Genomic DNA, 23,944 nt, shown 5'->3' on the forward strand with positions numbered 1-23,944 from the left:
AAAGATCCCCAGCTCCTTTCAACTTAGCTCATGGTCAGATGTACTAGGATTGGAAAGCTGATCTGACTAGAAGCCTTAGAGACTCATCCATATCTCATAACCAAGGCTCATTTAATTTTAAGCAACCATGACAACATTCAAGTTCAGAGAATGACCCAGTTCCATCAGGTGAAAAACTTATCACAGTCGTGTAGCACAATGGAAGCTGATGACAACTCCTACCCCCTTGTTCCTGGCAGCAAAGGTCAGAGCAGAGTGACAGGTGTAAGGGATGGTAGGAGGAGGTCAACGCAGTTAAGCCAGAGGTTTGCACAGGGTGGGTGGTAGCAGTGACCCCCATACACCAGCCTCCCACCCCCAGACCCACCACCACCCAGACACACACCACACACCTCTCCATCACCAAGCTGGCTGCCCTCGCCCTCGTCCTTCTCAACCTGGCGAGAAGAAACATTTAAGTATTCACAGTGGCAATACATTAAACATAAACTACGGCATGTTTCTTCTAATCTGACAAAGATTCATGTCCCCTTTCAACTCCTGGCAGCAAACCTGCTCCACTCACCAAACTAGCTACCCTCACCTTCAACCTGTTCAACCTAGTGAGGAAAAAAAAAAAAATCATTAAAGCATCATCATATGAGGAGAAATGCCACACATGAACATCATGTGCCACACACCTCACCTTCACCAATGAGGCTGCCCCGGCCTTGATCTTTTTCAGCCCAGTAAGGATAAAAGATACTGATTACCAAACAACATTATATCATGGCACTGTAATATCTATCTATCTATCTATCTATTGCCAGACGCCTCAATCCCGTTTGGGGTGGCCACAAACAAATCGCCTCCAAGTCGCCCTGTCCCCCGCCATTTCACTCCCCTGCTCCCAACTCACACTCCCCTCTCTCATATACCTCTCCACCCCATCTCTCCATCTCATCCTCGGCCTCCCCCTCCCTCTTTCCCCCTCCACCTCACTCACATACACTCTCTTCGTCAGTCTTTCACCCTCCATCCCCTCCACATGGCCAAACCACCTCAGTGTGTTCCTCACAACGCTTCCTATCACATCCACATCAACACCACAACGCTCCTTTATATCCTCATTCGTCAGCCTGTCTCTCCATGTGGCTCCACAGGCTCCTCTTAAATAACTCATTTCCACGGCTCTCACTCTTGACTTGTGTCCTTCCAACAACGTCCAAGCTTCACTTCCGTACGTTAGAGTTGGTATCACAATACTGTCATGTAGTAACTTTTTCACTTCCATGCTCACTTCTCTGTTTCTTATCACTGCTTTCAAAGAACCAGCAACCTTTCTACCCTGCTGTACCCTTTCAAGCACTTCACCCTCCAAACCTCCATCCTTACTCATCACACTACCCAAGTACTTAAACGTACTCACATTTTCCAATTCCTCACCATCCAACCTCGCTGTACATTCACTGACTTCACCTCTCTCAAAGACCATCACTTTACTCTTCCTACATTCACCTTCAGATTCCGTTTCTTACAAACTCTCTCAAACTCATCCACCAAGCCTTGCAGCTCCCCTTCGTCTTCACTCAACAACACAGTATCATCTGCAAACAACAGTACAGGGAGTTTCCAAACACTATCCTCTCTCACCAGGGCCACTCCAACATCCACTACCCTACCTTGTACCTCTTTTATTACCCCATCCATGTACAGATTGAACAACCATGGAGACATGACACATCCCTGTTTCAAACCAACTTTCAAAGAGAAAAATTCACTTAGTTCACCATCCACACACACTGCAGCCTTCGCACCATCGTACATACTCTTCACAGCATTCAACAACTTCCCATCTACTCCATATATTCTTAACACTTTCCACAATCCTAGTCTATCCACCCTGTCATATGCTTTCTCCAAATCCATGAAAGCCGCATACAACTTCTTTCCCTTCTCTAGAAACTTTTCCACTAAAGATCTGAGAATGAATATCTGATCTACACAACCTCTTCCCTTCCTAAAGCCTCCCTGTTCTTCTCCAACTAATTTCTCTGTTCTTTCTCTAACTCTGTCAATAAGTATCCTACCATACGCTTTTCCTATTATACTAAGAAGACAAATGCCCCTATGATTACCACACACTTCTTTCTCCCCTTTTCCTTTGTACAAGGGAATAATTATACCTGACTTCCAATCCTCCGGGACTCTACCTTCCTGTAATATCAAAGGGCAAAGTCCACAAAACATGGAAAGAGAAATCATAAAAGAGGGAGACCAACAGCACATTTGTTCTAACTTGACGAAAAACCCTGACATCTTCCAGCTCACCTGATGGCCAAGTGCATAGTAGTCAGCCTGGAGGGTTTATCACACTAGAAACCATGGAAAATCATTTCAACATCAGAACTAAAGCTAATCAAATTTTATGCGACCATGATTTAGTATTCATGTTAGGGAAGTGGCCCAGTTTCATCATGTAGAAATAAACTGATTATAGCTTGTTGCCAATGCCTTCAATCTGGAGTTATGTCCTGTACCATGAAAAGCTCAGTAATTTCAGTAATATGTAACAGTGTTGGAACACTGACAAAAATTCCTCTTTTCTCACCTTGTCGAAAGCATCTTGTGCTGCAGCAGATATTTGATCCCATAGTCGAGCAGCATCTACCAGGAGTTGATCCACCTTGTTGCTGGTGGTAACATGGTGGCTGGATGAGGCGATGCGTTCACATACCTGCCACACCTCCCGGACATCTGACAACAATGGAGTGCTTAATTCTGACTGCTGGGATCTCTAAACTTAACAGAAAGGTCTGGTTTTTGGTCTAAATAAAGTTCCTTGGTGTACCAATGGCAGGGACAAGGTTACTGGAGACAGATTCTGAACCCTATGAATTAGGAATTCTTTCAACTGAACTTTTCCTCAAAACTTATGACACATACATCCATGCTTAACACATGCATATAACTCAACCAACATATAACCTACCTGCCAAGTACTGTAGCATCTGTGAGGTATCAAGGACCTGTGCCTTGAGATGCGGTGATGTGTTGAGCTTGTCTAGAGTTTCTGCGGCAGGAGAGAGGAGGCCAATGCAGCCAGTCAGGCAGCGCTCCCAGGACCCCGTGTGTGCCTCATCATGTTGGCTCTCACCCTGATGTGATTATATACAATGGTTGTTTTACTGTGCTCTTTGGACTTTTATAAGATAGGTGCTTTTGTATACTGTGTGAGCTTATTATTTATTATCTCACCCTAATACAATACCATAACATAAAACAGATGTTTTACCACAGGGTATGTGTTACAGTTTATCATCATCATTGTCAACTTCAGTCTGCAGTTTAACAGGTTCATATCCAGATGAGCCTGGGGCTACAACCACAACAACAAGAATAACAACCATCAATGTCAGTGCTGAAAGAGGGATGTGTCCAAGTGGTGGCATTGATATAATCATGACTCACTGCCTGGTTACGGTACACAAACACTCCTTAACTTCCTCCCTATCCTCCAAATGGAGGATGACTGACAGCAGGATGAGAGCAACTTCAACCTGCAGTCCACTGGGCTGTTCTAGTAGGGCTATAACTTTCTACCATTACTACTACTACTATCATCATCATTACCATCCTATTTCCTAGTAATACACGGCTTGAGAACAACACTCTTTTTAAACATACAAATCAACATATCTATTTGCAGTACAATAATTCTGTGCCTCACCTTTGCAGCCTCATCCCTGATGCTGCTATATCTATCCACCAGCCCACCAGAAAAGGTGTCCAGTCCTGCTGGCGATGGCTGGCTCATAACACCAACACTGCTCTTGCCAACACCATTATTCCCTAAGGAAATACACAGTCATCATCATCAGCATCATTTTCATCATCATCATCAGCATCATTGTCATCATCACTACTGTCATCATCATCATCATCATCATCATCATCATCATCATCATCATCATCATCATCATCATCACTGAGTACACAGCTGAAAGGTCTATTCTCATTAACTTAGATGTATTTTGCATGAAATAATTTTGCATTCTCTAACTTGTTTATGTTACCTTTACTTCACCATAGACTTCATAAATAACAAACAAAAATATGAGTCCAAGGAGAGAATTCTTGTTGGTTACAGAGGCCCTCAAACACCACTTCTTAAGTGATTTATTTCAACTATTATACTTTGCTGTCTCATTCTGCATCATTGAAATCATTCTAATATCAACATACAGTACTTCACATAATTAACATACAAAAGGATACTAACCAGTTAACTGCATAATTGACATACAAAAGGATACTAACTAGTTAATTGCATAATTAACTTACAAAAGGATACTAACCAGTTACATCTACAAATAAACTGAGTAAGAGGAGGTGCTACAGAACCCCCTTATCCAATGAGAATACAGGCTTAAGAAACATGCTTACTGTACTGTACTGACCTGGTGTGGGGTCCAGGGACAGACCTCGCAGCTGGTCCTCAACACTGCCATCATTCCTACAATAACAACAAATTTATAGCACACCTTTAGGAATTTTAAAGTATTAGACAGTAAATGAAAAGTATGTAAGAGACTAACAAGGGCAGGGATATGTATGTGAGTGAGGTGGAGGAAGACTGAGGATAAGGTGGAGAGATAAGATGGAGAGATATATATATGAGACTGATGTAAGCTGGAGGGAGAGCAGCCCAATGGTGGAAGATATGGTGTCATGAAGGAGAATTGTTTGTGGGCTTGCAGTTGCTCCTTAATAGTGCAATCATTCCTGCAGTGACAACACATTTAATTTTATAATAATTTTCAAATACCCTGTACTGTATATCAATATGCAGTGCAATACTATATCTCTGTTATAATTTGGCCAGTGCTGGCAAGACACAATCATGTTGTGGCATCAATATAATTAGGTGGCTTCAATGCCTGACTGTACGGTACATATGTCCCTTAGCTCATTCCCTATTCCTTAGAAGGATGATGGTGACTGCTGGAAAAACACAACTGTAGTCTGCAGTCCACTGGGTTCACATTTCAGTGAACTTGGAGACATATCAAAATTAGCTAAAGGTCAAGAATCCATCCATTCATCACATTAACCAAAGACAATCCTGGGACTGTAACATTAAAAACAAGTCAAAAAACAAAATATCATTCTCATTACTAACCTGTGCTGGAGAGTGAGGTCCGGTGACTGGTTGGACCCATTACCTTGACAGTCCATTCCAACAGTCACCTCCAGGCCAGGCAATTCAAGGCTGGGTATGGAAAGTGATGGTAATTCAGTGTGATGTACAGCCAAATACGGTAGTCCATTTACCTCTCCTTCCTCTCTCGTTGCTGGAGTCGCAATGTTTGATACAGAGTGGACAAAGGTGCACATTATCACAAACAGATGTGGGATAATATGTGCTTACGTTCACTATGTCACATTCAAGCAATTAAGAATCCAGCCAAGAGAGATGCATGACAGGAGAATGGGATTTTGTAGTTTGAACACCCTCACTTACCACATTCCAGTACCTTACTATATCACACACACCAGATTATGTAAGACATCCATTGTTCGGTAGATGCTTTATTATGCCACTCCTGAAAACCATACCCTAAACATATAACGCCAGCAGAGGGCTTTTTGCTCTGTTAGACATAAACACTGAAAACAAATACTAAATATATATCCAGTAGTGCAATCCATTGGTCAATGATTTTCTAACTACCATATAAGCATCCATACAAACAAAACAGTTAGCCACAAATACACTGCAATCCTCACCTGGCGACAGACTGAGTTTCAGCTAAATTTTCTGAAAGCCCCAAGGGCTGGTTCTGTCCCGGTGTGAATCCCCCGCCACCCCCCACTTCCCCAATGCCACCCGGACCCATGAAGTCACCAAAGTCATCATCCAGGCCATCACCACCACCACCATCAACCTGCAAAAGGAGTTAGTAAGGATAGAGAAGTTAGCTGACCATGAGGAAGGTCTACAGTTGCCATCATCACTATCACTACTGTGTGTACATCACAAGAGCTGACAACAGTTCTGTCATATGCAGAGTTCAGATGAGAAGTGACTACTGTCACACAGACCAATCTACAAAACCAGCCTCCTGACACAATTATGTATCATCTGAAACTATTACACTATTACTCTCATCACTTCAGTAATTATATTTCCTCCTGTCCACATCTATTTTTCTCACATTATGATTAACACAAATCATTAAAGAAATGTGGCTCAAATATTTTTTGTTAATACCGGTACTAATAAATTACAAAAAATAATGAGTAATCATTATACATTCACTACTGTATGACATACACATAATGCATGATTGAACTTACATTGAGCTGAGGAACATCTGGTGGGCCAGGCTGGAACGAGCTGTTAGCAGCACTCAGACTTGGGGCCTCCTCAAATTCCCCAAATGGATCATTCCACTCGCTCTCCGCCTTCCGCCTCTGTTCCTGCTCTGCTCGTTTCATGGCCTCATGAATGTCTGCATAGTTGTCGGGGGCCTTCGCTGCTGGTTTATCAAAGACGCTACCAAAGTCTGCCTCAAAATACCCATCAACATTGGTCTCTGGGAGGGCCTCTGGGGGTGTGCTGTAGATCTCAAAGCTAATTGGGGATGTATTGTTGGTGCCTGACCCTGTAGTGGTTTGAGGAAGGATCGGAGGGAAGGATGCAGTACCTGGGATCGCTGAGGATACTCTAAGGACTGAAGAGCACGAGGACTGGGGATGAGATGGATTCACAGGCTCACTACTGCAGAAATCACCAAAACTGTCATCCACATTTCCAGCCAAGTCAGATTCACTTGCTGCTGGTTGAGTGAGGTTCAAAGATGATGGTGGGTCTGCAGACGTCTCAAGCTCTCGGAAAACTGCATATTTATCTCCAACATTCCCCGATTCCTCCGGCTGCAGAGGCATCAAGTTAGGTGTTTCCTGGGGTGCTGAAGTTTTACCTGTCCCTGATACAAAACCCGTAAAAGTCGATGACGCTCCGACAGATACGCCAGCGCTCTGGAACTCATCAAATTCATCATCACCAGTGTGGTCAAAACTCGTGGTCGGCGACATTTCCGGGGAGACACCAACTTTGGGAAGGTTCATTGCTTTCATCTTGTCAATGGTGGGAATCTCAGGCTGGAGTTGTTGCTGTTGCTGCATGAGAGGGTGATGCATTGGGGTGGGGGTGAGTAAAGGGGGCTGTGAGGGTGGAGAATGTTCTGTTTGTTTAGTCTGTCCATCGAATACAGGGTTACAGGTACTCATTCCTGTTCCACCGACACTCACAAAATCATCAAACTCATCATCATCACTCTTATTATCAGCTGTTATAAGACCCTGTTGCTGCTGCTGCTGCTGAATATTAAACTGAGATGCACTTGACTGAGGTAACTGTTGACTGGAATCCTGAGTGGTACCATTATCCTGACTGGCTTGCTGTTGTTGTTGCTGTTGTTGTAGTTGTTGCTGTTGTAGCTGCTGCCTGTGCTTGATGTAATCCTGGACTAGTGGTAGGAGCACTGGGTGGTCAAGTATTGGCAACAATGGCTCCTTGAAAGCACCCAGCACTTCTCGACTGGTGACTGCCTGGCCCGTCTGAAGGGAGAGAGAAAGTAAGAATAAGGTTGCAAGGTTATGGTCACTGCATCTAAAACAGCTGAAGGAAGAGGCAAAGATGTACTGTGTATCAACAAAAGTTTAAAGGTTTAGCAATACAGGTATTTACATGAAAAATATAGCACCAGTTTAATGTACCGGTAATACAAAATGGTGAAAAAAATGCTAGGCACAGGACAACTTCCAAGGTATAAGGACCCATTATTGAACATAAGTAACATACATCCTGTTGACACTGTATTATTGAAATATACAAATAAAATACTGTAATGTAATTGGCTAAACAATGAAGTTTTTTTATTGTATTTGGCCGTAATCCTGTTGGCTTAAAAGGATTTCTTGCACTTCTTTCCTGGCAATCTGTTATGCCTATTACATTTAAATACTCTTTTGAATGGTCCTTAGCCAATGAAAATATGGCCAATCATGTTGCTAACAGTGAAATGCCCCTACCTGTACAAGTGCCACCAGACCCAACAATGCAGTAAATTCTTGCTGAGTCAACTGGCCGGGACGAGTACAGTTTGCCATCTCCCACAGTAACCCCAGCAGGGGTGGAGGCAGGCCCGTTCGCAGCAACAACATGTGTGCTCTGCTGGTGTCAATCCATCCATCCTGCCCTTCCACCAGACCCACTGCCCTCTGGTACACCTCAGGCACTCGGGACTTGTCACTGAGCCACTCGGGAAGTACAACAGGGGGTTTACCCTCCATTTTACCTTCCTGGGGAGTTCTAAGAGTGCCTGGACCTGCTGCAGCCTGGCCTGGAGGGAGTCTAGGATGGTCGTGTGGGGCAAGAGAGGGTGTGGGTGTGAAGTCAGTGGTTGGTGAGGAAAGAAGGCAGGGAGATGGCTGTGTAAGGTCAGAGCCAGGCTGGGGGATCATTCCTCCAGTGGGAACTACTGAAGGCACCTGCAAATACCACCATCATTAATTACTGTATTATCTGGAACCTAACTTAACTCATTCTTGGCTAGTAACATGTTACTGTACTGAAGAGGTTAATGAATACTGTTTCTGACTTATACAACAACAACAACAACAAAAAAAAAACTATTAGCAAAAATATAAAAATAACTGGTACATCACTATAATGGAATGGTTATGATCACCTGTATGAACAAAGTCAACTAAAGAGTGTCCACAGTATCAGCAATCATGTTCTAATTTAAGCTCAGCTGTTTTCTCCCACCTTATCACTGCCCTGTATCACAACAATAAGGCTCCACTCCACCACTGTGAACTCTGATATCTCTACATATCTACACATTCACCTACACATACTCTTTTTTTATATTTGACACTGTGCATAGGTCAGACTTCTTATACATGAACCCTTTATACTGAAAGGGTCTCAACCAGTTTCCAGTAACACATTCAATATGGTGATGACTTTTACATTTTATTCTTGTCACATCCAAAAAATTATATCAAGCCTGGGAAAGACTGGACAGACAGTGAGTTGGAAATTGTCTCCACTAATCTGTTATCCTGCACACTGCATTCAGCTTAGGGTAGACCTTACATAGTAGTCAAAGTAGTTGCAACCCCAGGCTCATTTGAATGTGAACCTAGTGGACTGCAGGCTGAATTTGCCCTCCTGCAGTGGTCCACAATCCACCTTTTGGAAGATAGGGAAGGAGTTGAGGGACATTCGTATACCCGGGCAATGGATCTGTCCGGTCATACTCGTGCCACTACATGGAGGCATCCCTCTCTAACACCACCTTACATAGTGAAGAGGCACTTGATATTTGGCCTTTCTCTAACCAACCTGTGACTCTGGTGCGAACAGTTGGTTCATGTTGTCCATTTTAGTCCAGTCCACAGCACTGCCCTGTTTGGGATGAGATGCTGGCAGCTGGTTCTCATTCCCACCACTCTGAGTCTGAAAGCGAGGATGGCAGGGTAAGGGGCAGTCCAGAATACATCATCATCATCATCATCAACATCCTCACTTTCATCATTATCATCATTAACATCACTACTCTCATCATCATCACCATCCAAAACACCATCATTATCACTTTCATCATCACTGTAAACACTTCTTCCTTGTTATTCTGGATATTGCAAGATTTAATTCAGGCCAGCTATTTCCACAGACACCCTTAACTATCATTTATATGTTAAACTGAGATAGTTTTTGCGGTCAGTAGGTTCAAAGTTACCTGATGTAACCCTACGTTACACTTTTATTTTTTTGCTTAGCAAAGTGAATACAGTATTCTAGTAATCTGAGGGTTGAAAATGATCTTATATAACACTTTCCTTTCTATGCATACAATTTTTTACTATACTATATTCAGTCTCTATCTATCTATCTATCTGTCTATCTATTGCCGGATGCCTTAAAAGCATAAAGGGTGGCCACAAACAAATCTCCTCCATGTCACCCTGTCCTCTGCCATTTCATTGTCCTCCCCCAAGCTCACATCCCCCTCCCTCATATACCTCTCCACTCCATCCCTCCATCTCATCCTGGCCTCCCCCTCCCTCTCCCCCCATCCACCTCACTCACATACTCTCTCCTCATTAGTCTCTCGCTCTCCATCCTCTCCACATGGTCAAACCATCTCAATTTATTTCTCCTAATGCTTTCTATCACATCCACATCCACACCACAACACTCCTTCACTTCCTCATTTGTCGGTCTGTCTCTCCAAGTAACTCCACGTGCTCCTCTCAAATAACTCATTCCCACTGCCCTCACTTTTAACTTGTGTCCTTCAAACAAGCTTCATGTTTCACCTCCACAAGTTAGAGTTGGTATCACAAAACTGTCATGCAGCAGCTTTTTTACTATATTTAGGCTACCATGAAATAATATTGCTTACCAGAATGAGTAACTTGGAAGTCAAAAAAAATTATCCTATTTTAAGATGTGTCATTTCTTAATTATAGTCATGGTATTTCCAGGGAATTTCATTCATTTTAGGGAAAACTTCTGGGTACTGTCAGCTGACAAAAATCTCTCCGTTACATCCTCCATTACAATGACAACTCAATTCTGGTTATAATCATACAGTTTTATCCTACTCCAACAAAGGATTACCCATTCAATCACCTCATACAATAACAACTCAATCTTATTCTGTCTTCTGTTAGAATAATTTACTCATCTTATTCTGGCTACTATCAGACAGTATTATTCAGCTTCCTATCAGACAAATTTATTAAGCATATGAAAGCTCTGTTGCACATAAAGGTCCAATACTAAACCTTTTTTGGTGGTTGTGGTGACCTTGGCTTGACAGTGTCTTTGCTGCCCAGGATGCTTTCAATCATGGTGTCTGCACTCACACCGCTCTGAAAAGTAATGCAAAGGAAAAACTGTATTCATTATGGACATGAAAAATTGTGCTGGTTATGATTACATTAGGCTGTTGTCACGGCCTCAGTATGTCAGTCATGTGTTGCAAACTATCAAAACTTTGGAATACACTTGGTCATGATGTCAGCATACACCACAATAATTGCTAGGTATGAAAGCAAAAATATCTGTTAGTTAAATTAATGGTTTACAGTGAGTGCTCCATCCATCCATCCATCATCCAATCCTACATTGCCCCATGAGGGGCATAGGAGCCCGGGGCTAGGCAGTTGGTCCTGACATATAACATGAAAGTGACCAGCCTCACTTGTCTGAGTGGCATTACGAGAGCAATAAACCCCAACCAGCCCTTGGATATAAACTTTCACCGGCTTAATCCAATTGGAGTGCAATAATTACCCACTAAACCACCAGGCGCCAAGATTTGGTTATATGGTTACCACCCAGCATTGTAAATGGTTTCCTGGTGTACAGGAAACCATTTGGCTTGTCACTCAGTGTAGAGTCACCCACAGGTAGAAGGAAGAGGAAAGAATGAAGGAAAGAAAGACAGAAGAGGGAGTGAAAAGTTACCCGTAGGCAGAAGGACAAGGAAAGACTGAAGGAAGGAAAGACAGAAGAGGATGGAAGGAAAGAAGGATGGAGGAGAGGAAAGGGTAGACACCCGAGAGCAGCACTACAATGAGTGAGTGGATGGTAAGTGTCCCCACGTACCACCTAGTGAGTGCTTAGTATGTTTTTTTTTTCTTTCTACTTTTCTTCTTACTTTTTTTTTTTTTTAGTCTAAGAAAGTTTCACACCTTCTTGGATGCATTAAAAGCCTTGAGTCTCATCTTCTGCTCATCAAACTGCCTCTGCTTCATCATCTGCTCATACAGTTTCCGTTGTTCCTCTGCTGCCTTCCGCTGTGCCTCTGCCCACTGTTGTTGATTCTGTTGCTGCTGATGAAGGTGCTGTGGGAACCTCTGGAAATGCTGTGGCTGCTGCTGTTGCTGAGTCAGTGGCTGCACACCTACTGGGGACCCTGCCATTCCCATCTGCTGAACAAATGTAAGACTGGCTTTAAAACTTAAACCTGATGATAAAATAGTATTTTACAAGCACTGGGTCTTTTATTATTTGCTGCTGCTGCTGCTGCTGCTGAAGGTGTTGTGAAAACCTCTACAAGTGTTGCAGCTGCTGCTGCTGCTGCTGCTGTTGCTGAGTTAATTGCTGTACACCTACTGGGGACCTTGTCATGCCCACCACCTTGCCAGTAAGACTGGATCAATCCCATGAAGCTGGCAACGTTTTCTACCTTCTACTGAATGGGTTAATCTGTTCTGCGAGAGGATATCTTATATTTTTTCTTCCTGCTACGGTACCAGATGATTTTCTATCTATCTATCTATCTATCTATAGCCTGACGCCCTAATCCCGCAAAAGGTGGCCGCAGACAAAACGCCTCCAAGTCACTCTGTCACCCACCAATTGACTACCCTCCCCCCAACTCACCCCCCCCTCCCTCATATACCTCTCAACTTCATCCCTCCACCTCATCCTCGGTCTACCCCTCCCTCTCCCTCCCTCCACCTCACCTACATACACCCTCTTAGTCAGTCTTTCATTCTCCATTCTCTCCAGATGATTTTACTCGAGATTTTTGGAACTAGAGAGGTACACTAAAGCCCTCATTAACATCTCCACCACAGTCATCTCCTCTAAGCTAAATAAAACCATCAAGATATAGCAAGAATACAATATAAAAATGTCATTTCCTCTGACTAGAGGCATTAACATATATATAAAAAAAATAAATAAAGTAACTGGAGTGATGGGGTTATGAAAAACTGGTGCTTCTGATAAAGTGAGAGAGAGAGAGAGAGTGATTTCCAGTATCATCATCATCCTTATTACCACTGTATTATTGTTATTATTATTATTACTATTATTATTAAAGAATAAATATAACACTTGTGAATTACCTGTGATGCAATAAACTGATGATGGTGCCATGTGAACTGAGTACTGGGGTGACCCATTGGTGCCATGGTGGCCAGTTGTGAAGGTGCTGCTGCCGCCACTGCCATGCCACCCCCGGGCTGCTGTGGTACCACCCCAAACCCAAGTGGAGGCATACTGTGGCCTGGCACCCACCCACCACCACCACCACCACCACTTGTTGCCATGCTGCCTCTGTGGGGTCAAAATATACATGATACCTCACATACATGGAAGATCACAATTATCACTGTTGTTATCATCAACACTGCCATCATCTGCATTACTTTCTCTATAATCACCAGCATATTCTTCATCATCATCATCATTACCATCCTGGCAAAACAGACAGCAATAACACAGACACTGTCACCAATATCCATTAAATGATGCCACACACCAATTCAATCAACATTCCAACCTTCACCACTCTCAGTTGCACCCAAAAGACACACAGAAAACTGCAACAAATCCTAAACAGTATTACCCATTGCTAGGTATAAAGACCCCAGGCTAGGCTAATGTAATGCAGAACATCAAGGCATAGGTGACTGCTCAATGCCCAGAAAGAAGATATGCTCAACCTGTCAACCATTGTGACTTTTGGAACTTAAGAGAGAATCATTTACAGTAAAAGTTTTATTGTGATACATAACTAAAAATACCTAAACAAAAAGTAGACACAATTAAAACAAAAAACAAACAAAGGCTGGGACACTACAAAAATATCCTTCCAAATGAAGTTCTAACTAAAGAATGACAAAATCAAAGACCATGCATTTTATGCTGCTTGGACACAGTGTTTAAAAGACTTGGAGATGTGGAGGTCAGAGGAAATGAAAACAGAGTATGACACTTCCAAAGTTGATCAGTTTGGTAGATAAAGGACCGAGAATACCAGCTGACTCTTGCACTGGGGTGCTGTACAGAAAAAGAGGCAAGTATGCATTTTTTGGTATGCTACATGCCCTCCATTAATGATGAGGATTTAAAGCAATGCTAATGCTTCAGAGAGCATGGATGCAGCTTTTTCAATAGAATTAAGTTTGTACAATACATGAAGCACTTCTGAACACTCCTGAAGCCACTCTAACAACAGGATTTTCTGATTTTCTCCAAACCTAACATGCTAATGGGATCTACAGTTTAATCATGCACTCCACAATATGACAGATGCTAAATTAACATATGAAACACAATACCGGTACCATTTCTGCCAAAGTCCTTACAGTGTCCTTGTAAAGGTATGAATGAGCAATGAAAGTGATAGAAGACCAATAAAGGATCCAAACTAACACTTTGGAAACTTCTGGCTTACTTCTTTTCTCCAGATGTAGTCAAATAAACTTTCTAAACTTTTACCGCTGAATTTCCTTACCTTACTGGCCTATTTGACATTACATTTATTTGACACCTCTGGTCCAGCTGAGCTGATGAGGCTACGTAATCTTTGGACAATCTCTATTTGCATATTCGCCTAAGTAGATTGATAGATAATGTTATATTAAGCGAGAGTTCCAATTTATTTGATATAAAGCAAAAATATCGTTATGTCAATACAACTTGCTGAGTGTATCATTAAAATTAACGTTTATAAAATTAAGTCCTATGTCTAAGATAATTACCAGCAGACTACTAGAATGACTAAAAATTAACTCCATTTAAATTAAATACTGTACCTCTTATAATGACTATAATACTCCATTCACAATGTTTCTATTCCGATCGAAGGTATTTTTTTTGTTCTATATTATTTGAGCTCGTACCGTTTGTTTACAAAGTGATGATGGCGGGTTACGAGGGGCTTTGCGATAAATCCTCGGGAAGATTTGGTGATGTCAGTGAAACGGGCTCAGTCTCGCCATTGAAAGATTTACATTTCCTCCAAGAAGTAAAGAGAGATTTGGTGGTGGCGAGAGAACAGTGTTACCAGCGAGGTCTCCTGCAAACAACTAAGTGGTAAAATGGCAGATATTTTTATGTTTAGTTTTTAGCACAGTATTTCGTAAGGTAACAGCAAAAGTGGCCGGTTACTCTCTGTATATTATTTTGCCTGTTTCATGTAATCACCTGCCATAGCAAATCTGTGGTCAGATGCATGTTAGGTAACAACAGTGGTCACTGGTTGAGTTGATTTTCTCAAGATTATCGCCATACCAGTAGTGTCAACTGGGTCCTGTAAGTTTTGATGTGTTGTAGGTGTATTACAGTATGTACATAATTTTTCTTGTTAATTGTACCATCATAAATCATTGAAATAAAATATACTAATGACCATTTATCGCTTTACTTACCTGGTGTTTGTTGTCGACAGGCTGAGTGAGTTGCTGGTGTGTGTGCGCGATGTTGAGCTGGAGGAGCCCCTACCCTGCCCCCCAACCCTGCCAGACCAGTTGGGCTCAGAGCTGGACCACTACAACCTGGCTAAATCATACTTTGACCTAAAAGAGTATGACAGGTAACAGCTCACATAAGTTCAGTAAAATGAAATAACTCTATACTGTATAAGAGTTTTTATTATATTTATCTTTACCCCATTCAGTGTGATGATGCCTTTTATTTTTATTTTTTGCTACCATGAATCAGTTTTTTATTTTCAGTTTAGAGAAGACATTTTCTGGTGAAAGGATTAGATGCACTTACGTAGTCTGTTCACTACAATAGGTCAACATGAACATACAAAAAATTATGTGGAGGATGAGGAGCGTTTAATGTATTCCAAGCTTTTCTGCTGTCCAACCTTTTTCTGTCAACTAATATATAAACAGTATGTGTATATATATATATATATATATATATATATATATGTATGTATATGTATACTGAGATATACATTTACACAGATGTGCATACTTTACTGAGCACTGCACCACTGCCCTGGCGCGCTTCCTCCATCTTTACGCACGATATCTCTCTGGGGAGAAGAAAAAGAACGATGACATAGTGGACACACTTGGTAAGCTGAAGGCTACATTTGCTGTCATAAGTACTTTGGTATCTTTCCAATATTGATATACGGTGAACATATCATTTTGGACATAGCTGCTTGAGTATGCATTCACTTGGATGCCATGAACCCCACCTCCCAGAAAAAATATAAAATTAGCACAAAATATATTTGTGTGAACACACTGTAGCATGATGGTAATTGATCATTTCTACATCAAGTTTATTGTTTTAAGAATACAAGTTTTTTTTGGGGGGGAGGATTTTTATTTTATTTTGTAAGATTGCATCAGCATACTGTACATGCATTTTGGAGTAGCAGTACCCAAAATGGTAAGTTTACCCCAGTTGGCCTAAATATTACAGCTTTAAGTGAATACTCTGTTCAAACATGCCATATACAGAATTAAAACATTAAAGAGGAGATGTTAGAAAGTCTCCAAAGCATAAGACTATGACCCCCTGAGCTTTCCTTTTCTTGCAGTGACCAATGATCAACACAAGGGAGTGTATCTGAAGGAGCTACACTCAGAGTTGTCCAAAATGTACTCTCTCTTCTCTACCACTTCCACCTCTGGGTTAGTGTGATTTTATTTATAGTGATTCACCACAGTACAGTAAATCCTTATATATATATATATATATATATATATTTATATATATATTTATATTTTTTTTTTTTTTTTTTTTTTTTTTTTTTTTGCTATTAAATCTCCCAGTTAATTCATAAATATCTACTAACCCTTCATTGTAGCCATCAAATCAGATTTTCCAGTTTTCCCCAATTTACAGTGCCAGATGTATGGACAGAAATTGAAATAATTTGAAAAATTGCCATGACTTAGAATCAGAACTGCTTGGAAATAAAAAGAATCATAATTACCCAATCACATAGCAGCAGTGTTAGCGAGGGCGAGATGGACGCGTGGCTGCTGTGGCTGTATGGGGTGGTGCTGAAGCGGTTGGATCTAACACAGCAAGCAGTGGAGGTGCTGTGTCGGGCACTGTATCTCCAGCCTATGCATTGGGGCGCATGGCTTGAGCTCGCTGCACTCATCACTGACAGGGAAATGGTGGGTGTGGGATGCTTTTGTTTCTTATTGATTTTATTTAGCCATTTACTTTTATTAATTTAATTATTTTTTCAGTATGATTCTAATTGCTCATCCATCTGTCCATTAGTATCCAGTCTTTCATTTGCCCTTCATGATCATGATCATCATCATCATAATAATCCATCCATCATCCAATCCTATGTTGCCCAATGAGGAGCGTAGGAGCCCAGGGCTAGGCAAGTTGGTCCTGACATTTAAGATGAGAGTGACAAGCCTCACTCATCCCTGAGTGGCATTACGTGAGCAATAAACCCCAACCACCCTTTGGATGTAAACCTTCATTGGCTTGATCCAATTGGAGAGCCACAGTTACCCACTAAACTGCCAGGTGCCAAAATTTGGTTGTATGGTTACCACCCAGCATAGTAAATGGTTTCCCGGTGTACAGGAAACCATTTGGCTTGTCACTAAGTGTAGAGTCACCCACAGTCAGAATGAAGAGGAAAGAATGGAGGAAGGAAAGACAGAAGAGGGAGTGTAAAGTCACCTGTAGGCAGAAGGAAGAGCAAAGAATGAAGGAAAGAAAAACAGGCGAGGAATAATAATTTCCTCGTCCTTCTGCTTACGGGTGACTTAACACACCCTCTTCTGTCTTTTTTTCCTTCATTCTTTCCTCTTCCTTCTGCCTGTGGGTGACTCTACAATGAGTGACAAGCCAAATGGTTTCCTGTCCATCAGGAAATCATTTACTATGCTGGGTGGTAACCATATAACCAGATTTTTGTGCCTGGTGGTTTAGTGGGTAACTATGGCGCTCCAATCAGATTGAACTGGTGAAGGTTTATATCCAAGGGGTGTTTTTTTTTTTTTTTTTTTTTTTTTTGGTGAAGGTTTATATCCAAGGGGTGGTTGGGGTTTATTGCTCACATAATGCCACTCAGGGATGAGTGAGGCTGGTCACTCTCATCTTAAATGTGAGAACCAACTTACCTAGCCCCGGGCTCCTACACTCCTCATGGGGCAACGTAGGATTGGATAATGATGATGATGGTGATGGTGATAATAATAATAATAATAATAATGATAATAATAATAATACATTAATAATAATAATGATATGATATAAAGGAGCGTTGTGGTGTTGATGTGGATGTGATAGAAAGCGTTATGAGGAACACACTGAGGTGGTTTGGCCATGTGGAGAGGATGGAGGGTGAAAGACTGACGAAGAGAGTGTATGTGAGTGGGGTGGAGGGGGGAAGAGGGAGGGGGAGGCCGAGGATGAGATGGAGGGATGGGGTGGAGAGGTATATGAGAGAGGGGGGTGTGAGTTGGGAGCAGGGCAGTGAAATGATGGGGGACAGGGCGACTTGGAAGCGATTTGTTTGTGGCCACCCCAAACGGGATTGAGGCGTCTGGCAATAGATAGATAGCTAGATAGATATGATGATGGTGATAGTGATGATGATGATAATGAGTTCCAGTTTTCTCCTCTTCTCCCAACAGTTGGCAACACTAAAACTACCGGACCACTGGATGCGCAAACTCTTCCACGCACACACATACTTAGAACTCCAGCTTAATGACGAAGCGCTGGAGATCTACACAGGCCTGCAAGATGCCGGCCTTAATCACTCCACTTATATCATGGCCCAAGTTGCAATCACACATCACAATCAGAGAGGTATGGTGTTAGGAAAGATTTATATGAGGTTTGGTACAGTAGTTTTAATTTTTGCTCTTAGTTCAGTTTAGTTGTAGGCTACAAGTTAGAGATCCACCTTGTATCACCAATTATTTTTTGCAGTTAAGTTAATTTTTAGTCATCCATTAATTCTATAATAACCATACATCATCATCATCATCATCATTTCTTAACCCAGTTTCCAGCTCTTTCAGTCTGGTGGGTATGATCCAGAGATAATAAAAGGAAAAATGAAAGTATGAGAACTCTTTAATAGCGTTCCCAGTAAAGTGAGCCGTACATCCATTTACTTAACATTTATGCTTTTATAATTCATATCTTAGTATATTGGATTAAATGTTATTCACTGTAAAATTCATATCAAACTACATATAATTCCATACACTGGTCTCTCTTAACTCATGCAGTTTTTTTTCTGACAGATGTGGACCAAGCAGTAACAATATTCAAAGAACTAGAGGCTCTGGACCCATTCCGCCTAGACAACCTGGACACATACTCCAACTTGCTGTACGTCAAAGAGATGCGCGTGGAGCTCTCACACCTGGCACATCGAGTTGTTCAAGTGGGGAAGTATCGGGTTGAGACGTGCTGCGTCATTGGTGAGTTAGTTTTAGCCCCCCTGTGTATAATAAAGATACTGTACTTTTAAATGTCAAAAGTTGATGAGTGAGATAAATGTATACAGTAGGTTCTCTAATATGATAATTTATCCAGAACTGTTGTTGTCCTGTGAACTAATACAAGAGCACTATAACAGCCAATCTTATATTACTCCCTTCCAGGTGTATGGGTTCCCTTTTCTAATTTTGATATTACACTGTGGAGGTATCATTAATATTACACTGTGGAGGTATTATTGCTTTGTAATGGTTAATGGTAGGAGACCATCCACCTACAGTTCATAGAGCTTAACTTGGTGGAGATTTTGTCCTATTGTAACTTATACAGCTCAGTGGCAGAACAAGACATTGTACTTTAGCTTTCCATCCTTTCCATCACACTGTTTCATAACTAGCATCATATTTTAGTATTCATCTCATGTTAAAGCTCATTGTTCGAGCTAGAGAGATGGCAGTTGTAGATTTTTAGGCCAAGTTAAAAGAGGACAGAGTAGTTGCTGACATACTTTGTCTCGGTAACTCAGGAAACTACTACAGCTTGCGGTCACAACACGAGAAGGCCGTGCAGTACTTCCAGCGAGCCCTGCGCCTCAACCCTCACTACCTGGCTGCCTGGACACTGATGGGACATGAGTACATGGAGATGAAGAACACTAATGCAGCCATACAGTGCTACAGACAGGCTATTGGTGGGTGTATATTAGATGTGTGTTGATCATTGCATCTTTCTCTTGTCTTTATTGCTTTGTGATCATCTGATATTCTTTACCATATTAGTTAACAGAAGAACACTGATTTTCTCATTTTATCAGGTTCCCAGAGATCTGAATATGCACTGCAGATTGAATTACTTATTCCCACATTATTTCAGAGGTGAACAGACGAGACTACCGTGCGTGGTATGGACTTGGACAGACATATGAGTTACTAAAGTTACCGGCATACTGCCTTTATTATTTCAAACAGGTATATATCCTCCCTTAGCTGTGTTACGTTTTGTGCTTACCTTTGCACCATATTGCATTGAAATTACAAGTACATTAGGGAAAGTTTGTTAATTGTAGGGCAAAGTAGCATGTGTTTAAGTCACGTGTTAGGGTTATTCAGAAGAGGTCCCAACTGTTATACTTGTATTACAGAAAACTTGATAGTACTAAGCTCTGTAAATTATTCAACAAAATTTGTGTAAATTTCCCTGCTGACAGGCCCAGAAGTTGCGTCCCAATGACTCTCGGATGTTGGTGGCACTGGGCGAGAGTTATGAAAAGCTGGAGAAGTGGGAGGAGGCCAAACGTTGCTTCCTGAAGGCCCACAGTGTTGGCGATATTGAGGGGATTGCACTTCTTAGGCTGGCTAAGTAAGCATTTTGTCATGTGAAAGTTTAATAGTTTTATGGAAGATTCCACAGAGGAATTTTAGTTGTTTAATTAATGATTTTACAGTTGATGGTGGTAGGTGGGGGCGCTCACCATCCACTCACTGGAAGTAGTACTGCTCTCAGGTGTCTGCCCTTCCTTCTCCTCCATCCTTCTTTCCTTCCATCCTCTTCTGTCTTTCCTTCATTCTTTCCTCGTCCTTGTGCCTGCAGGTGACTTTATGCTCCCTCTTCTGTCTTTCTTTCCTTCATTCTTTCCCCGTCCTTCTGCCTATGGGTGATTCTACATTGAGTGACAAGCCAAATGGTTTCCTGTACACCAGGAAACCATTTACTATGCTGGGTGGTAACCGTATAACCAAATTTTGGCACCTGGTGGTTTAGTGGGTAATTATGGCGCTCCAATCGGATTGAAGTGGAGAAGGTTTATATCCAAGGGATGGTTGGGGTTTATTGCTCATGTAATGCCACTCAGGGATGAGTGAGGCTGGTCACTCTCATCTTAAATGTCAGGACCAACTTGCCTAGCCCCGGGCTTCCATGCTCCTCATGATGCAACGTAGGATTAGATGATGGATGGATGGATTTACAGTTGATTGTGTTTTTTGAGTCACATAGTTTTTGTTGTAGCCTCAGGCTCTTCTGGACATGAACCTAGAGAACTGCAGGCTGAATTTATCTTTCAGAGGATAGGCAAGGAGGTGAAGGACATTTGTATAGTTGGCAGCTCTGCCCAGTTATGTTGTTCCCAACATCTGGAAGGTGTCCCTCATCAGCACCTAGACCATATAACTTGACATATGCTCCACAGACTTCTTAGTAAAGAGAGGTGCTTGATTATGTTGGAAAAGGATGTGTTACTTAGAGAAAGAATGAAATACAACTTACCATACCTATTATTTGAGTAGGAAATGGCATCCTTAGTAGTAGAAAGGAGGTTCATTGTTTTATTAACATACCGGTACTGTAATAACATATTTGACAGAAGTGCCAGTTTTTCATCGTATGAGCATTGTCATGTATATTATAATGTTGTGTATATTGCATTTTATCTGTTTGACCACATACAATATTAACCCTTTGAGATTCCGATGACTATTTCGATCATCATTTCAAATCCAACCTCAGAGATTCGGATGACGCTTTTAATCGTCATTTTCAGGAACTTTTGTAAAATATTCACCATAAATCACATTTACGCATTATAACAAAGAGGCTCGGGCATGATGTCACGGAATGGTTGCTTTATGTGTGGCGGTACTGCATAGCAGGTCTGACTCATGGCTTTGTTTCTTTATAACTTTATTCATGGTGAATATTTTTCTACAGCAAGGTACTGTATAAAATTTTTGGTTTTTGCCTAACTTCAACTTGTCACTTTGACTTGATTTTCTTTGTTTTCATTTTATGAATATACTACGATAAAGTACAACTATTCAGCTTCAAAATAACACCACAACCAGCATCCTATCATAAAAAAGTGTATTTACACTGACCGATCAAAGAAAAACATCGCGAAGCGAATATGCGGCCGAGACTAAAATAAAATTGTGCATCTCTTTCCTTTCGCTTTACTGCACAATGAAATGCAAAAATTACCATAATCTATATATCACTGTAAAAGTAATTTATTGTATTTTTGCATGGTTTAAACCAAATTTACATATCTTTCCTCATTATTTTTCGCCGAATATTTTTCTACAGCAAGGTATAAAATTTTTGCTTTTCGCCTAACTTCAACTCATCATTGTGACATTTTATTTTCTTTGTTCTCCTTTTTTGAACATACTACGATAAAGTACAACTATTCACCTTTAAAATGACACCAAAACCAACATTCTATCATGAAAAGTGTACAGTATTTACACAGAGCAATCAAAGTGGCCACGAAGATGTGGGTTAGCATGAGTGGCTGACTCTGGCACAGACAAAAACTGCCCAGGCGTGAAACCTCAAAGGGTTAATACAGTAGTACAGTCAGTGGTCCTTGTGATTGCCTGCCTAGTTTGTACCTTGTGTTACAATACCTCCCGTATCCAAATAATGGTATGTACAGGTTATACAGCACTCGTCTTGGTGAAGCAGAGAGAGGGGCGGTGTTGTATGAGCGCTACCTGCAGGAGACAGCCGATGCAGGACTAAGTGAAGACAGAGGCCAAGCTTACCAATTTCTTGCCAACCACTGCCTTCACAAGAACCTGCTTGTTTTGGCCTATGACTATGCACAGAAATGTACCCTGTTTACAGAGGTGAGAGAGTATAGATGTTTTGTTGCTGAATTAGGTTATTGTACAGTACTTATTGTGTTCTGACTGCTATGGGAATGTACTGTATAGATGGTTACAAGCCAAGGCATATGTGATTACTGGTATAGCCTACACTGTACATCACTGTTAAGCCTGATATTTGTGGGTGTATTAACAGAGAACTAGTTATGTCATATCCTAATTCCTTTCAGGATACAATCATTTGGTAAATAATTAGCCTCTTGTTTACTGTTCTCTAACCATACGAATATTCCTCATCGGTAACGTATTTCCAGTTGATGCTAGACTAATTCTTAATGTAGTACAGGCCATGTCTGCTGCAGTACATGACAGACATACTGTACCAATATTTTTTATGAGATTTCTTTACCCACATATTTACTCACTGTTTAGACTCGAGAGCAAGGGAAGGCCATGCTGAAGGACATCGCCAACAGAAGACAGCACCCAGAGCAGATCACTGTGAGTAACGATATTATATTGGTTGAAAATGGTTGGCATAGGATGTTCATGTTGGTTTAGGTTATATCAACACCTTTAATACGGTCACATCTTTTATACTGTATTTTATTTTCTATGTTGCTAGATCATTTTAGCCTCCTAGATACCTGTGGAAATCATTGGGATGGAAACAATCTCCATTAACCCCTTAATTTTGAAGATGTAGACTTAAAGTAAAATGAACATGAAGAAAAATTGTTATCAGCAATTGTTAGGAAGCAGTTACAAGGTTTGGAGCTTAGTTTAGCTTAGCGTACCATGGCTAACCTCAGTATGGGGATGCCTTAAGAGGAAGGCAGGCAACATGTGATTTGATTTAAAATGTCATATTCCCCCTTCTTGCAGTAATATTCCCTCCCCTGACTCTAATATTCCCCTTCTTACTGCCCCTGCTTAATGTCATGTTACCCCTCAATTTCAGGAAGACTGTGGCAGCATATTGGCGAGTCGAGTGAGACCACGTGTGCCTATAGGTGGTGAGCGGCCAGCCAACACTAGACTCCCACCCCTTAGTCTCACATATACACCCTAG

The 23,944-nt window shown here is 41.4% G+C and overlaps 2 protein-coding genes across 2 annotated transcripts; one reads left to right on the forward strand and one right to left on the reverse strand.

The window, feature by feature from the left end:
• Positions 1-205: 205 nt before the first annotated feature.
• On the reverse strand, positions 206-15,301 carry LOC145392138 (uncharacterized). The gene is made up of 14 exons (XM_080266590.1): positions 15,235-15,301; positions 12,925-13,135; positions 11,761-12,000; positions 10,849-10,935; positions 9,401-9,514; positions 8,080-8,538; positions 6,340-7,605; positions 5,770-5,927; positions 5,162-5,251; positions 4,440-4,495; positions 3,710-3,831; positions 2,972-3,131; positions 2,591-2,736; positions 206-437 (listed from the first exon to the last, which is right to left on the reverse strand). The coding sequence occupies exons 2-14, from the start codon at positions 13,126-13,128 to the stop codon at positions 246-248; spliced, it is 3,294 nt and encodes a 1,097-aa protein (XP_080122716.1). The 5' UTR covers positions 13,129-13,135; positions 15,235-15,301; the 3' UTR covers positions 206-245.
• LOC145392251 (uncharacterized) lies at positions 14,727-23,944 on the forward strand. Its single transcript, XM_080266715.1, has 13 exons — positions 14,727-14,899; positions 15,255-15,398; positions 15,784-15,896; positions 16,371-16,464; positions 16,785-16,959; positions 18,448-18,625; positions 19,069-19,248; positions 19,794-19,958; positions 20,141-20,235; positions 20,475-20,626; positions 22,701-22,893; positions 23,305-23,373; positions 23,834-23,944. Exons 1-13 carry the CDS (start codon positions 14,727-14,729, stop codon positions 23,942-23,944), a joined length of 1,842 nt encoding a protein of 613 aa, XP_080122841.1.

Source organism: Coenobita brevimanus, chromosome 21 (genome assembly GCF_032717465.1).
Source record: "Coenobita brevimanus isolate Jiangsu-jjx chromosome 21, ASM3271746v2, whole genome shotgun sequence".
Classification (NCBI taxonomy): Eukaryota; Metazoa; Arthropoda; class Malacostraca; order Decapoda; family Coenobitidae; genus Coenobita; species Coenobita brevimanus.

What these genes read in the sequence shown, in the direction of transcription:
- LOC145392138 (XM_080266590.1), bottom strand. Translation starts at nt 13,128, where the DNA reads ATGGCAACAAGTGGTGGTGGTGGTGGTGGTGGGTGGGTGCCAGGCCAC. An exon ending in TCAGGGATGAGGCTGCAAAG is followed by an intron (nt 3,132 to 3,709) that starts GTGAGGCACAGA and finishes CATCAGGGTGAG; the next exon opens with AGCCAACATGATGAGGCACA. An exon ending in GATGCTACAGTACTTGGCAG is followed by an intron (nt 2,737 to 2,971) that starts GTAGGTTATATG and finishes CATTGTTGTCAG; the next exon opens with ATGTCCGGGAGGTGTGGCAG.
- LOC145392251 (XM_080266715.1), top strand. Translation starts at nt 14,727, where the DNA reads ATGGCGGGTTACGAGGGGCTTTGCGATAAATCCTCGGGAAGATTTGGT. An exon ending in GACCTAAAAGAGTATGACAG is followed by an intron (nt 15,399 to 15,783) that starts GTAACAGCTCAC and finishes ACATTTACACAG; the next exon opens with ATGTGCATACTTTACTGAGC. An exon ending in TGACATAGTGGACACACTTG is followed by an intron (nt 15,897 to 16,370) that starts GTAAGCTGAAGG and finishes CTTTTCTTGCAG; the next exon opens with TGACCAATGATCAACACAAG.